Raw genomic sequence first — 16,233 nt, forward strand, 5'->3', positions numbered from 1 at the left:
TGCAATTTTTAAGGCGCGGAATCCACTGATTTTAAAGTTATGACTATCTATCACAGAGTCTTTATAGGGTATTTTACAAGTTAGATTGGCAGCATATTGGTTTCTATCCATGATTCGTCCAATAAGTAGAGTCTGTGGAGTTACTGACTGCACGCGAGTGGCGGTTATTTTGACGCAGTAAGTCAAATGTGTTTGGCTGAACATGTTCTGCATATGTTTGGTGTTACCTGATTGATTGCAAAAGGATACGTATATAAAAGAATCAGTCACAGTGTAGAATGTGTAGGTAAACGAGTTTGACTTTGGTTTCGTCTAAAACTTATTTTCCAACCTCTTTACGTCAGTACAAACTAATTTTTAGCGACTTTAACTACAGCTTCCGAGAGTTTGCATATCCAAAAAACAAAATCGAATTGGCGGTCAGGTAAGGATTGGATGAAGAAAAGAAGTCGCTGCCATGACGCTTAGTTTGCCGATCGCGAATTTTTATATATAACAACATCAATATAATGGTATCGTTGATGGGAGCGATCCAAAGATACATTTTTGAATAAGATAAGCGAAAATCGAGAGCATGAGAATGCTCACTTATACGGTCCAATCAGATGTTAACTATGCGATCCACTCATTGGATTAAGCATGGATAGAAACTAATATGGCGTTAACGTAACAAAATACCCTAAAAATCCTCAGTTTGACATAGTCATGATTTTTGAACTAGTAGATTCCGCAACTTAAAAATTACATTTTCAAATTTTACACGTCGAAAATTACAAGATTTTAAATAAAGAAAGTCTATAATTTTTAGACCACTAAAGTGAAATTCAACCCAAAATCAAATTCCACTTGAAAAATTAATTTAGTATTAATTAATTTATATATAAGCTAAGGAAAAATTAATTTCTTTGAATATCTAGTAATAATATAAAACAATAGTGTGTACTTATTTAACACTGACGTTTGCAATCTCTTTATGGTTTTTACTACAAGTTTTCGATCTTTCTTTTCTATGATCAATGAAATAAAAGTATTTTGTTTGTAAAATGTGCATGGTACTATCACAACATTATTTAAAAACGTAGAATTAAAATTATATAAAAATGACACTTCTTCTGAGGCTTTCAGCATGGAAAAATCTAATAAAAAGATCATTTTCACCAAGGAATCAGATAATAACAATATCAAAGTTCGATATTCATACGTCGGAATGTAACTATAATTTTATTAATCATATATATATATATATATATATATATATATATATATATATATATATATAAATATTATTTGCTACAAATAATCTTAATGTCTGAAGTATATATTTTAATAGCCCAAAAAAAGGTTATTTTACCTGATTAATGGATATTTTTCAGATTCTTTTCATGGTGAATATGAAATGCAAGACCCAAAATCAGAAGCTGATATGTAGGTAAAATTACATATACATTTCTTATATATAAATATTATAACTCTATCATATAAAAATGAAAAAATAAAGATTTTATCGTGTTAGATCTTAACTAATATGATCTTTTAAATCTTATAGTGTTAATGTTACTTTTATTGATAAAATGGGAAAAAGAATACCTATAAAAGGGAAAGTGGGAGATAATGTACTATATTTAGCACATAGATATGGAATTGAAATGGAAGGTGCTTGCGAAGCATCTCTTGCTTGTACCACTTGTCACATATATGTACATCATGATTACATGGATAAACTCCCAACAGCTGAAGAAAAAGAGGAGGATTTATTAGATTTAGCTCCATTTTTAAAAGAAAATTCTAGATTAGGTAAGCAAAAATAAGTTTGACATACATAATATTTAATATTAACACATTGGCACTGAGGAATTTGGAGCTCAGTCTGACACCAGAATTGGAGCATTTTAGCACAATCAAAAAACTTATACATGTGTGATCCAGATTCTAGTAAAGGAACCTGAATGACACATATGTCACTCATCTAGTGTGAATGTATAAATTTGATCAAATGTTGAAACAATTTTATATTTTCAGGTTGTCAAATTATATTAACGAAAGAATTAGATGGTATAGAATTAGAACTGCCTCAAGCAACAAGAAATTTCTATGTAGATGGCCACACACCAGCTCCACATTAATAAATTTTTTCCTTTGTATTTAGCTTAATATGTACATATTTTATTCATTCAATTAGTATAATTGTAAATTTATATATCATTATATATAAAATGTAAGTTTAATATAAATTGAATATTATGTAACACATAAGTTATTTCTTTCTTTTTTTTTTTTTTTTTTTCTTATTTTAGTGATCAGTGATTAATGAAAACATATTTTCAGAATGTACTTCATAAATGTATTTCATAAACTTTTAGAACAACAAACTTGATTTATATGACATTTTGTCATGATACAATATATTTATTTCTTATACATTTGGATTATGATACATATTTTTAATTACAATGATACAAGATTTAAACATTTATGATATAATGAATCTGTAAATTAAAATTGTATTTGTTAATCTTGCAGCATTTACATTATCAGTGAAAATACCCTATAAGTTTTTTTGCAAACTGATCGTTTTTGAGCACTGCCACTAATTTGTTTACATGTTTCCCATTTCTGGCAGGCACCACCTTTATGCATTTTCCCAGTTTGACAACTTTCACAATAACTTTGTGTATACATATTCTCTATATGTGCATACGTTCCCACGTTCATTAGCTCGTTATATATGCTTACGCAACTTGCGCTTCTTTTCATGCATCCACACATATCAGTGTCGATAATTATTATCATCAACATTGTCATATAATTATCGTACAAACTATATTTATTTATATTTTCTGCTCATTATTGATCACTATAATTATAGACACGTTATAATATCTCAGATCAATCGCAACCTACAGTCATACTTCATAAGTAAAAGAATTTAAATAGAAATACATTCACACAATGTCATACAAAACTACACTGTAAATATGATTATATATGTATCTCTCATTTGGTATGAGTCATCACAACGGACTTATTGAAAAAATAATTTTTTGTACTTATTTGTAACTAAAAACGGGTCATGATATTTAATTAAATATTGTACAGAAAGAAACTGTCTACATTATATAATGTATCAATGGAATACTTTGAATCAGTAAAAATAAAAAATTTGTTTGATATCAAAATTAAACTATCGATTTTCTATGGCAGTAAACAATTTAATATTTACATAGTTTGCAAATTTGTAAATAAAATTCTTTCGAATTTTGTGAATTTGTAATTCTAAAGATCTTTATATAAAATTTCCTGTATAAAATAAATCCCGACTGATATTAATCGATTTACGATAAACGCATATTGTATATAGGAAGCCTAATTATACCACTTTTGTTGTATATCTCCCTGAGCTTATTAAGTAAAAGTATAAATACAATTTTTTATATTATCAAAATGAAAGATCATTATTTTCTTGGAAGCATCTTTATTATAAGTTGTATTTAATACTCTCCTGCTCTTCTGTTAAAAGAATTAGCATGTACATATTTAAATTTAATTTAGTAGTTATATTAAATGTACCTTATTTTATACAACACAAAACTGTTGCTTTCAAAACTAAGATCTATATTATATTTATTAGTGAAATATTTATATATGAAAAACGAATATATTGTAATATAAAAATTGACTTTATGAATAAGAGAGTGTTGCTGTCTAGAGATATTAAATCCATTATTAAATGGATATTTCTGTCCTCTGTCCATCTCTATTTAAATTTTGTAGGTTTTTACAAGTTATTTGTAGAGTAAACAAATATAATAAAATTATTAGAAACATTAGAAAACCACAGCATTCATATATATGTATATATATATTAAAAAATGATATGAAGCTCAGAGAGATAAAATATTATATCATTAAATATAATCATGAAGTAATCAACTCACAAAAGCAGATATAAGATTTGTTATGCCAATGCAATTTGTAGCATTTAATCATGTCATATAAGATTAGTAAATTTATAAATAAGAGATATTTTAATATCTAATGTTAAATAAGAAATATAAAAAATATTTTAGATCGAATTAAAAGTAAAAGAGAAATAAAATAATTAAAATTAATTGAGATTAAATATGTATAATACATTACGTCAAATAATACATTATGTCAAATAATTTTAACTATTTGTTAATAAAACTACATTAACTGCACAGATATACAAGATTTATACATACATGACTTAAGATTTTCAGCATAAGACAATTTTGACATAAAAAAAGTTTTAATTAATAAATGAACTAAACACATAAATTATTATTACTGGACTAGAAACGTAAGACATAATGAAACTTATTGAACAATAATAATTAATTCTTCTCTTTATGTATGTTTTTAAAATACATATTTCTCCTTTTAAATTAATTAAGTGTGTCTGCAAAAGTCTTATTAATCAAACCATTTAGTAATTAATTTACTGTTATTCCAAAGCAGCATCTGACTTTATCGCATATGTATTAGAAATTGTATTTCAAAAATGATGTAAAAACACCCTACAACATTTAGATCATGTTCATTGATTCTATCTATCATGTCACTTTAAAAGCTTCAATTTTAAATTATTAGTTTTTCTGCATTACCATTTATAATTATGTAGTATGAACCAGAAAACAACTATGCTTTTGTGTTGCGCTTAAAGATTTATAGCAATTTAATGAGATCAGAATTAATTCTTTGTCAACTAAAATTTGAATACAAAATATGGATTCTTAAAACAAATAAACCTTTAAAACCACACATTATGGTTTATAAAGCCAATTATTTATAAAGCATACATAATCAGATCATCGATAAGCGGAATTATTGCTAAAAACCAACCACGTCCTTCTTTTAAAAATATCTTACTCTCCTAAATATGCAACAATGATATATTCATATCATTCAATTATTGTAAAATATATAGAATGAAACGAATTACCTCCTAATTACTAATGTAGTTAAAAAAATAATTAGGTATGCAAATAATACAATAAATCAGAATCTTTTAAAGAATGCCATATACATGTATGTATAGGTATCTTAAAGAACTATAATACACTATAAAATAGAAAGTTTCACGTCTCTGTAAACAATCTATTTTATGCAAACCAAGTTTACATAGAACTATCCTTCAATATAGATATAGTTAGTTTTAAACTGAAAATATATTCCAATATACATAATAAGCCTCAAACTGACAATACATGTACTTAAAGTTTCTTATACTTATCTTCATTGTGCATGAAGTAACAATAAAATTGGTAGTACTAAAAGTACCATGCTAGTAAATAGTAAATACTGATATTATTTAGCATTTAACACTGTGCCAACATAGTAGCGTAAGAAGTTCCATTTAACAGATAACTGACTATGTAGTTTATATAAATATTAATATTTTGTAAATACAAAGAGCACAATACAAAAGGTCCTTAAGAACAGAATTGCATGTTAGTAATATATAAACAAAATTATATTCTACTACATATATTCACAATCATTCCCGAATGATCGTATAATTTCTTTATAAAACATGATACAATTTTTAGTCATTAATTTCAATACATATTTGTGAAAGTGCAACTAACTTTTACCAACCAGTTTGTGCTAATTACCAAAAGAGATTCAAAATCTGTACTTGAATAAAAATAAATTGAATTTGATTCAAATTATTTTTTCTAATAAAATTATATAAAATGCTAAAAAAACAAATTTGTCAATATTGACAATATTGGATTCAGATATACAAAAAATATACAAAATCTTACTTTAAAAACAAAAAAAAAGGAAAGATAAAGCTATTTTAAGTAATATGTATAATTTTATGTGTATAAAATTTTACACATTTTTATTTTTTTTCACGAAATTCGAAATACAATATAAAGTACAAATTAATAAATAATATCTTTAATTTATTTATAATAAAAAAAGACTTTTAATTTATTTCTGTCTAATCCTCCTTCTTGATAATAGCAGCAGAATTTAATCTTATAATATAGCAAACATTTTCTTTATCGTTTTTATACGAGGTGAAAACTAGCTTTCAAACTGGGAATAACAAATTACATTTCTTTTCTTGACTGAATTCTCACAATGTGCACCATGTATCACAAATACTTGGTCAGTCCAGATAATATTATTATGGACCAATCATTCAGAATAAATACTAAACGACGTCCATTCTCAAATTGTTAATGTACAGGTGTGTCTAAATAATGCATTTGCTAATAAAATATACAAAATGTATGGAATATACATGATCTCAGGGCTAAATGCGATAATTTGCGCTCCTATTTTTTTGTTTCTTTTTTAAAAACAAATTATTTCAGAGATGACGCTGATGGATAAGTGCATGTACTGGAAGTTGTCTACCCCTTTGATACCTCTGACAACGGCCCATACTCAGATCATGACATTCATACACATTAGCCACAGCACCTCGTGATGAAGAAAAATTAGTTGATTCAACTGAGTATGAAGCAGAGATATCAAAGGGTTCCTCCAGTTATTCCATCGGATGGTGACGTCCTCCACACATTCCACAGGACGTGCCACACCAATGAACAGCTCTTAGTGGAGGATAAATCCACAAGCAAGGAACGATCAGTGATAATAATGCCAAACCAAACCATCTGCGTCCACATCCTTCTTCTGTACTACAACTGCACAATTCAATATTGATTTATAATGTATTCTTAGCTATGTCTTGATAATCATCCCAAAAGTAAATAATAACAATTTACTTATTGAATAACTATCGAATACATTATAGATATCAAAAACCTACATGTGAAAGCTTCTTTATGATACAACTGAGAAAGTGGTTCTAAAGAATCGAAAAAAATAGCTTAGACAAACATATCAGCAAAAATTTTACTCACCTGCAAGGATTCTGGGTAAAATCACCTTCAGCATCACTCATACAGTGGTATAACATACCCTGAGCACAAGACAAACACGAAATTTTTGCGATTCCTCGTCTAATAGGATCAGGTGCGTATTCACAGGACCCCCTAGGATTGTGCTGCTCTGTGTACAGCTCTTGGCAATGTTTACATCGTAATCGGACATTACGTTTCATAGTATTTTTAGAAGGTTGGGATACTATAATATCTGGTTTCTTCAAAGAACTGCCGGTATTATGTCTATTTAATCGGTCTCCTTTATGATCACCGATGATGGGATATAAGTATTCATGATTAAGCGTTGTGAGCTGCACATAAGAGTAGCTATCTGATCCAACATCTTCAGTTGATGCCAAAGGATGCTGAGATGGTGGCACTTTTATAGATGGTCCACCAATATAATGAATAGGTTTATGTGAATCAGGAAGATCTGAACACTGGGAATGATAATTGGACAGTCGTACTATTCCATGAGGTGTATCCGATGAGGGACGTGGTTCTGGTGGTTCCACAGGTAAATTTAAAGTCTGTGAAATAAATTCAATTTTAAATGTTTTGATATATCTTATCTATTTCTTTTCAAAATAACATACCATAAAAACATCTTCATCCCCAACATCTAACGAGTTGCCATATAATGTTGTATTGGTCAATCCTGAATTATAGAAAATATATTGTTAAAACCTTATTTGAAGTAAACATTTATAAGTTAATATTTAAAATAACATTGGTATCCTTACCATTTGTACATTCCACAAAAAGTAGCAAAAAAGTAAAATTAATAAAAATTTATGTCATTATATTGTAAGATATATTAATTCTATCGTTATAATGGAAGTAGATCCTACAGTTAAATTAACAATTTACCTTCTAACAATTCTTCAACAGCTGTACGAACGCCTTTATCAAAAGCTCTTGCATCTGCAGCTGTTTGAAATGTTAATCCAAACCTCTTCTCTCCTGTCCTCCAGTGATGGAAAGTTGGCATTACCTTATTATATTCGAAATCTTTTTTAATTGTACAGCTAAGAACAACCTAGGAAAAGAAAGTAACTCTGTATCATATTTTACAACAAATACACATACTACAATATATTGAAAATACTAATAAATATATTTATATATATATATTACTGATTGATCAGTGATGCGTTTCCCATAAATAAGGTACTCATGCATCTTCTTAGTTGCACCAGGTGGAGAACTGTTAGAAGATCCATGACTTTGGGTATTAGTAACACTTGTAGTTGATACAGGTTGTATACTGCTAGTAATAGGGACAGTTGTAGTAGAAATACCAGATGCATTGGTATTATTAGACTGATGTCCACCTGAAGAAGTTGGTCTTCGTCTAACCGAAACATTTGCTAAACCACCGCCACTTAGAGGAACCCAACCACCTGAACTATCATCCCTTGTCATTACCTGGGCACGAACCCTCACCAAATAGTTACCACTAAAAATAAAATTTCAAGAAATTACAAAGTGACCACTAATTAACAATAACACTTTTTAACATAAACATACTTATTATAAATTTCTTAAAAAATTTCTTAAAACAATATTTAAAACTTACATATAATATTATTTAATGCAAAGTAAAACCATATTTATGGCGTTTTACATTATTATTTTTTTATCACGAACAAAGCTAATAATATATTTAAATATTAATTAACAATATTACACAGCTGTATAAAGAATTTGTTTCTGTCACATAAGGTTTATAGGAAATGAAATTTTATTCATAAATTTACACTTAGTAAGAAATATTGTAACTAATAAAAGATCGAGATTGGTTTAAAGATATTGTAAAAACGCGCAAGACCGACATGTACGCGAAAGCGAAGAATCGCTATTATGTACGAGATAGCAGATGTTACGCGCTGACATCGATTTAATGAATGAACGGTCACCCCTACACGGACAGAGGATAACACACCAACACTTGAATCGAAATCATACGTTTACTTGTGTAAATTTTTATAGGTGTTCAGCGATCATGACACGTTTCTAAGAAGGGAAGAATCGTTTGAAGGATCATGTAAAATTCGAGGAAATTGAAATACAATGATTGATAAGTGTCGAAAATGTTGACAGGAGAATGAGTAGGACGAGGTCAGACAGAACTGTCAGGTGCCGCACTGTAAACGTGATATCAAAGGAGCACAAAACTTAAGCCATAGTCACGGACATTTCAGGTTTCGGAGCGGAACAATCGTCAGAAAGTATCACAGACATTGTAATATTACTTACTCCTCCGACGCCTCTGTCATGGTTCGAGCTGTCGAAGCCTTTACTCAATGCCCACTTTTTCCCACACTTCACCATTTTCGTTGCATTGAAAAGACATTCGGCCACGATTCTGTTTATGGAGCTTTTTTAGGCTAGTGCCAACCACAGGAAGCGCCCTAGTCCTCCTCCCTCTCGCATTCCCCGTAGAGTTCATCCCCACGCCCGACTCGAACTCGCAGTCCACGCCTGCTCCCTTTAGGTTTTACCGACCGTCGCTTTCGTTTCGAAAACATCTCTTTTTCTGTATCTTCTCCAATACACCTTGCACAATTGAAATATCAATCATTTTGCCAAAATATAATCGTACCGTATAACTTCTTTCGTTCCGATTCTTCACTGAAATCACAAAAAACTATACTGGCCAAAAACTCGCGCATCGACATTCACCCCGTAAAATTGACTAACTATATGCTAGCTATCGACGCTTTTACAATGAAAGCTACCGGTCTGCGCAACAGGATTCATTCATCGATGCTGCCCATACAGTCTTGTTAATAATTAAGCGCGCTAACGTCTCTATGGCGGACAATGTACGTTTAAGTTACTCATAATCCTGCGAAATTATTTTATTACTTATCAAATATTTCACTATAATCCTTTTCCTCCTTTATTATATAATTTTATCGTGCTTTAAGCCTTTGAATTCTCGTGTGACATTATTTTTCCATAAAATTTACATAAAAATCATTTTGCATTATAATTTCTTAACTTTCTGATAAAAATCTCTTATAAATTGTTACATATTTATCTCATTCTATTAAACTACTATACGATTTCCTATATTATATCAAACATTAACGAATAATACCTATATGTTATTTTTAACTTTATATTTTACTAATTATAGTTTAGCAATTAATGTACATCACAAGATGTTACCATATATATAATAATGTCATATAATCTAATACTGAGTTACTTATTTTATAAAACGCGGTATTGACTCTGTTACTTCTATCGGTTAGTGTATCCTTATTTAAATACGTCCCTGAACTTGAAGCGTTCATTTTCCAGTACATTTATCTAGTCGATGTTAAACCGTAAATATGAATCGATAATAGAACAAATTTTTATTATATGTACCATATAATGCTTGATTTGTTTTATAGATACAGAATTCAATGATATTTAAAAAACGTTTAAAAACTAATATACATACATGTATATGTATATATGCTATTTTCATAAAGAAGCTCAAGGAAAAATGTCAGTAATTTTAGTAGCGTGTTATATTAATAAAGTAACTGAATAAATGAAAATATCGATTTTATAGAATAATTCAAATAAAAAACAAAAGTGAAACTAAAACACTTGAAGTATTATAAAATAAATGAAAAATTAATTATTAATTTAATTAATTTTCTTTTTAAATTAAATTTATCTAAATAATTTTCAGATGTATAAAACTTTTAAGCACTACATTTCATAATTGTTAAAAAAAGAGACGTCTATAGAGTATATTTAAAATACGATAAACAATGAAAATAAACAGTATACAACAGTATACAAATTCATGAAACAAATGTTAAATTATAGTAATATAATTTTAAACAATTTCTTAATTTATTTTTAAAAAATTAACTAATTATTACAATTAATGATCGATAAGTGTTGACGACGTGAAACATACATACATTACTTCATCCTCATACTCCCACGCGTAGAAAGAAACATTGATCCATATTTTTCTTTAGTTAAGTCATTTTATGTGTGTTTATTTTACACAAAACATGTACTGTGTAATATATTTTATCACGTAAAATATCAGAAAAGTTTTAGAAGTATGTTATATCTGAGATATTAAAACTTCTATTTGTACCGCGTTGCATTATCAGTTACATTCGGGAAAACGGCTTCTTAAGTATTTCCGGTACTAAAAAGTTACTGGTATAGGATTTAGCATGGATCTAACCATGGATCTAAGTTATCGGAGGTTAACTTTTAACAAATAGCGTTGCAGAAAACATAGGGAAATTTGACGGGACGACATGAAGAAATGTTGCATCAAATAGGTACAAGTCACTAAATGTATTGAAATTGGTAAATTTTCAAACACAAGATTACTTAAATCACGTTAAAGTTGTTTTAGAAAATATAAATTTAAATAATACGAGTGACCATGAAAATATGTTGACATTTGTGATGTTCGTACTAAATTTTATAAATATGTAGTGACTAAAGTAAATAACAACTAAATGAATAAATGCAAACCGGCATATTTTAGAATCTGGAACTAATCGAGAGACGTTTACAGTGATATACAACTTGCTTATTTTTCCGGCAATTAATTTGATATTAATATGGCTGGCAATTTTTGGCAAAGTTCACATTAGTAAGATATTCTCATAAGCCCTTATTTTGCAATTTTATTTCATAATACAAATAAATACTTCATGCTTTTAGTCAACAATGGCTTCTGGATAAACAGGATTTAGTGCGAGAACGACAACATGATCTTTCAATTTTCACAGAAGAAGAATATCAAAAATTATTCATCTTTTTTTCTAATCGTAAGCTAAACGTTCGATTAGCCAGTTAATCCAAAATGTTGTCAATGTGACTTAATATTACGAAGATTAGGGAATATTGTTATACCATGAGTTCAATGTAACTGTATTTGTATCATTTATATACATCACGTGCTTATATATCTGTTTATTAAATAATTTGAATAAGTATTTTCTGTATTTTTTCAGTAATACAAGTATTGGGTGAACAGTTGAAACTAAGACAACAAGTTATAGCCACAGCAACTGTTTATTTTAAAAGATTTTATGCTCGTAACAGCTTAAAGTGTATAGACCCTTTATTATTAGCACCTACATCAGTTTTTCTAGCTTCAAAGGTAGAAGAATTTGGAGTTATTTCTCACAATAGATTAATTGCAGCTTGTCAAACTGTAGGTACGTAATTGTACGTATATTATATGTGATAAATAGAATAAGGTAAATATCAAATGAAATAAGTCTATATCAAAGAAAAAAAATATGTGATTAATAAATATGTGAATATTATTGTATATTTCAGTAAAGAATAAATTCAATTATGCCTATTCTCAAGAATTTCCTTATCGTGGAAGCCATATCTCAGAATGTGAATTTTATCTTCTGGAACATCTAGATTGCTGTTTAATAGTATATCAACCGTATCGACCTTTATTAATCCTCATTCAAGATGCAGGGCCAGATGAACAATTACTTACATTGGCTTGGCGTATAATTAATGATAGTTTACGTACAGATGTATGTTTATTATATCCACCACACCAAATAGCTATTGGTAGGAAAATATAAAGAGTACTTTAATAATAGGATGCATTATATCTTTTATATCATGATATATCATTGAAAATATTTTTAGGATGTTTACAAATAGCTTGTGTCATGTTGCAAAAAGATTTAAAAGCATGGTTTGCTGAATTAAATGCTGATATGGAAAAAATTCAAGAGATCGCACGTTACATCATTAATTTATATGAACTATGGAAAACATACGATGAAAAAAAAGAAATTCAAAGTTTATTATCTAAAATGCCAAAACCTACACCATCGCCACCACAGCACTGACAGCAAGTTCTTTTATCATCTAATATTTGGGACTGATACTCCATTAAAAAAATTGAATATCTTTTCTTTCGTTAAACAAATTTAAATTACATACAAAAGAATTTATTTATTTTGTATTAATTTTTAGTATTAATTTTTGAATATTCCATCATATTTTTACATTATCTTTTTAAACAAAGCTATAATAAATAAAAATTATCTTGTATATTTTATCAAATTATTTATATTTTATTAAATAGAAAATAAGTTTCAAAATTATAGATATTGTGTACACGCAGATAATCTGTAACTATATAATGAGAACAAAATTAGATTCTTTTTAAAAATCTCAATATACAATATGTATTTGCTTATGTAATTTATTACGACGAATTGTTAATTTTTAGTTGGCAGTGGTTAAACTTCTTCATTAAAATAACCTAAGATGTTAATAAATAATTGATACAAATTGATAAAAATTGATCATATTTATTTTTCACCTTCAATGACTTAGATTTTTATATTCTTACATTTTTTTGTTTTTCATTTATAATATTTAAATTTATACTTTATACACTTTGTAGCATATAACAAAATATTTAATGAATCATTTATCTTGCAAATATTAAAAATGGAAAAATAATTGTAATTGAAAACGAAATTTTACTATATGAATTGTTTGTAAACAATAATTTTCTAGCACTATTCTTGATGTACTAACTGGAACCTTTGGAATATCGTTTCCAAAATTTTTTTACGTCGTCATGACCTGCTTTCGTAACTACTATAGTTCGTTTCCTACAAAAACAAAAAATTTCATTAAAGTAAACATTTATTTATTTAATTCTTAAAAAATATATAAATAAAATATTTAATATAGAAACAAACCTTTCGTTTTGCCAAATTAGTACTCCAGTAGAAAGAGCATGATCTCTAAGCACTTCAAAATCAGTTTGAGAAAGAAACTGACTATATAAAACTCCTTCACTAAATATGAATCTATTTCTTTCATTTTCCCATAATTTAATTTGATCTACTATAGTTGGTGGTAAAACTGGAGGACCTGCTTCTATCATTTTACCATGAGCATGTTGCTGCAAATAACTGTTGATATAGCAGAGTTTAAATTAATTGTTTACTTTGATAGCATAATATATATATATATATATATATATATATATATATATATATATAATAATAATATATACATATATAAGAATTATTTGAATAAAGACATACCCTACAATTTGGGCAGCAGTAATTCCACTTTTCAGAGCTTGACGTACAGAATCTCTTGTTAATATTGACACAACCAGATTTGGAAACCTATAAACAAAATAATTTAAGCTTTATATAAGAAGTGTCAATCAATAGGGAGTATTTGACTTTTTCAAATACATACCTATATAACATCTCACAAAATAATCCAAGTAAAGCTACTTGTAAATTCGAGTTTGTATAAGCATATACTCTGTAATTTGTTTCAACAACAATGTAACCCTCCTTCTCTGGATCTCTAGACAATGGTTTATTTTGTCCAGTTGCAATATTTAATGCTAATCTTGTGGGATAAAATCTAAAAATATTCATTTAATATAACATTATTATTTATCTTAAATAATTAAAACTATTTTAATAAAAAGAAATGTTACATTTTACCTTCCAGCTTTTCGTTTTCTTTGATAAACCAAACCAAATTCTCTTAAATGTTGTAAAAATGTTGACAGACCTTCGGACATTCCTTCAGTACTGTAATCTTTACCAAGTGTCGAGAAATTTAATTGAAATAAAAAAGTAAGACATTCAACTAGATCAAGTCCTCTTGCTTCTATTGTATCTAGGTATTGTAAAATAAAATACCACACCTACAATGTATTTAAAGTAATAAATATAGCATAAAATTTACACATTTTTACTTTTGTTTGGTAAATTTAATCTTAGTTTACTAACAGCATGAGAAGAGGTAATAATTATGTTTAGATACCTGCGATGCAGTTTCCAATAACAAAAATTGAAAACCTGCTTGTGTAATAACTGGACTTCCATCAGCTTCATCTCGCTTCATCAAGCCAGCATGTAAAAGAATTCTAACAGCATCAGCAGATATACCTATAATATAAAATAATAGTAATTATTCATATCAAAGTTCTAAAAAGATATATTTTCAATATCAAGATATATATATTTTAAAATATTTTTCATTAATATATGAAAGAATATACACATAAATAATAACACTCTCTTTAATCAAACTAGATTACCTTCTTGCTGTTGTGAACCAACCATGTAATGTAAAACACATTCCCACCTTTCTAGTGCATATGAATCTAAAAATGCAACATCTCTAGGTTTACTATCAGTTTCTAATTGGTTTGACATTGTCCATGGTTTTCCACCTCCCAAAAGAACGATTTTTAAGTTTTTCTTGAATGTAGTATTTAGAATCCATCCAGGTAGTCCACCTGGTATTGATGCTTCTTTCCATACATTAAGTTCATTTAGTATCAAAACTACTTTTTGATGTTCCTCAAAATGAAGTTTAGAACACCACGAGGCAATAACTGCTTGAGGTACAGGTTGTTCAACAAATAATAATCGCATAACATAATGTTTTGCTATTACTGGCAATTCCCGAAACACAGCCAAGCAAATTGGAGGATTATGATATAATTTGTTTAATACTTCTGGTGGACGTGATTTTAAATATTCTTGAAGATTTTTACATTGCAATCCAGCTGGTCGTAACAAGTTTTTTCCACTTATTGTATTTGACATTTTTTATATTTAATGAAGAATTATATACAACATCGAATAATACTTATATTTATATTTATTATATTTAATATAAAAAAATATCTTTTATTTGTATTTAATTTTAAGTATAAATATATATTTATATTTATGCTTTTACATAGATAATAATATAAACTATCTTAACAAATCACACAAATAATATTATACTACAAAATTAATATCTACAATCTCGTATCTTTTCTACAATTTACCGTCCACCGTTCTCGCGGTGCTTAACACACTTAACAGCTTGGTTTAAGACATAACATAAAATATATAAAAGATACGCAAATTCATTATAAATATTATTTTATTTCTCTTTAATCTTATTGGTTACAAAAGTAAGCAATTTCATATTTTTGCGTACTTCAGAAAATTATGATTATAGCTAAATTATTAGGTAAAAATAAAATTCTAACAAAAGTAATACAATAATTACGTTTATTTTTTATATTTAATAAACTTGGAATCATAAACTGTAGACTGTAAGTTATGTTGTGTGATCTTTCCAAGATTTTGGGGAATTTAGCGCGGTTGCAGCCTGTAACTGGTCGCGTTATAACTTCAAACAATTAGAAAATTAACTGAACGTTTGAATGAAAAAATACACAACGAGAAAGATTAACTTGAAAAATAATTTATATTTAAAAATGAATATTTATAATAGATTGACT

At 27.9% G+C, this 16,233-nt stretch overlaps 4 protein-coding genes across 8 annotated transcripts; 2 read left to right on the forward strand and 2 right to left on the reverse strand.

The window, feature by feature from the left end:
* Window positions 1-641: 641 nt before the first annotated feature.
* LOC132908220 (adrenodoxin-like protein 1, mitochondrial) lies at window positions 642-2,512 on the forward strand. Its single transcript, XM_060962018.1, has 4 exons — window positions 642-1,209; window positions 1,374-1,425; window positions 1,547-1,794; window positions 2,020-2,512. The coding sequence occupies exons 1-4, from the start codon at window positions 1,101-1,103 to the stop codon at window positions 2,121-2,123; spliced, it is 513 nt and encodes a 170-aa protein (XP_060818001.1). The 5' UTR covers window positions 642-1,100; the 3' UTR covers window positions 2,124-2,512.
* On the reverse strand, window positions 2,262-11,002 carry LOC132908198 (sprouty-related, EVH1 domain-containing protein 1). 3 transcript variants are annotated; one of them, XM_060961980.1, is made up of 7 exons: window positions 10,856-11,002; window positions 9,183-9,557; window positions 8,061-8,382; window positions 7,794-7,962; window positions 7,520-7,581; window positions 6,903-7,453; window positions 2,262-6,683 (listed from the first exon to the last, which is right to left on the reverse strand). In XM_060961980.1, the coding sequence occupies exons 2-7, from the start codon at window positions 9,200-9,202 to the stop codon at window positions 6,527-6,529; spliced, it is 1,281 nt and encodes a 426-aa protein (XP_060817963.1). In that variant the 5' UTR covers window positions 9,203-9,557; window positions 10,856-11,002; the 3' UTR covers window positions 2,262-6,526. The 3 variants fall into 3 exon arrangements, with proteins under 3 accessions (XP_060817963.1, XP_060817964.1, XP_060817965.1); XM_060961981.1 differs by having other exon boundaries at window positions 7,520-7,545; window positions 10,856-10,995; XM_060961982.1 differs by lacking the exons at window positions 9,183-9,557; window positions 10,856-11,002 and adding an exon at window positions 8,503-8,818.
* Window positions 11,003-11,117: 115 nt separating this feature from the next.
* On the forward strand, window positions 11,118-13,145 carry LOC132908206 (cyclin-C). Of its 2 annotated transcripts, XM_060961996.1 has the most exons (5): window positions 11,247-11,553; window positions 11,625-11,731; window positions 11,918-12,124; window positions 12,249-12,500; window positions 12,582-13,145. In XM_060961996.1, the coding sequence occupies exons 1-5, from the start codon at window positions 11,522-11,524 to the stop codon at window positions 12,785-12,787; spliced, it is 804 nt and encodes a 267-aa protein (XP_060817979.1). In that variant the 5' UTR covers window positions 11,247-11,521; the 3' UTR covers window positions 12,788-13,145. The 2 variants fall into 2 exon arrangements, with proteins under 2 accessions (XP_060817980.1, XP_060817979.1); XM_060961997.1 differs by lacking the exons at window positions 11,247-11,553; window positions 11,625-11,731 and adding an exon at window positions 11,118-11,233.
* A 94-nt stretch (window positions 13,146-13,239) lies between these two features.
* On the reverse strand, window positions 13,240-16,015 carry LOC132908194 (general transcription factor IIH subunit 4). 2 transcript variants are annotated; one of them, XM_060961974.1, is made up of 7 exons: window positions 15,028-16,013; window positions 14,751-14,875; window positions 14,426-14,631; window positions 14,169-14,342; window positions 14,006-14,092; window positions 13,655-13,870; window positions 13,240-13,564 (listed from the first exon to the last, which is right to left on the reverse strand). In XM_060961974.1, the coding sequence occupies exons 1-7, from the start codon at window positions 15,539-15,541 to the stop codon at window positions 13,483-13,485; spliced, it is 1,404 nt and encodes a 467-aa protein (XP_060817957.1). In that variant the 5' UTR covers window positions 15,542-16,013; the 3' UTR covers window positions 13,240-13,482. The 2 variants fall into 2 exon arrangements, with proteins under 2 accessions (XP_060817957.1, XP_060817959.1); XM_060961976.1 differs by lacking the exon at window positions 13,240-13,564 and having other exon boundaries at window positions 13,668-13,860; window positions 15,028-16,015.
* Window positions 16,016-16,233: the final 218 nt, after the last annotated feature.

Source organism: Bombus pascuorum, chromosome 6 (genome assembly GCF_905332965.1).
Source record: "Bombus pascuorum chromosome 6, iyBomPasc1.1, whole genome shotgun sequence".
In the NCBI taxonomy this organism is placed as follows: Eukaryota; Metazoa; Arthropoda; class Insecta; order Hymenoptera; family Apidae; genus Bombus; species Bombus pascuorum.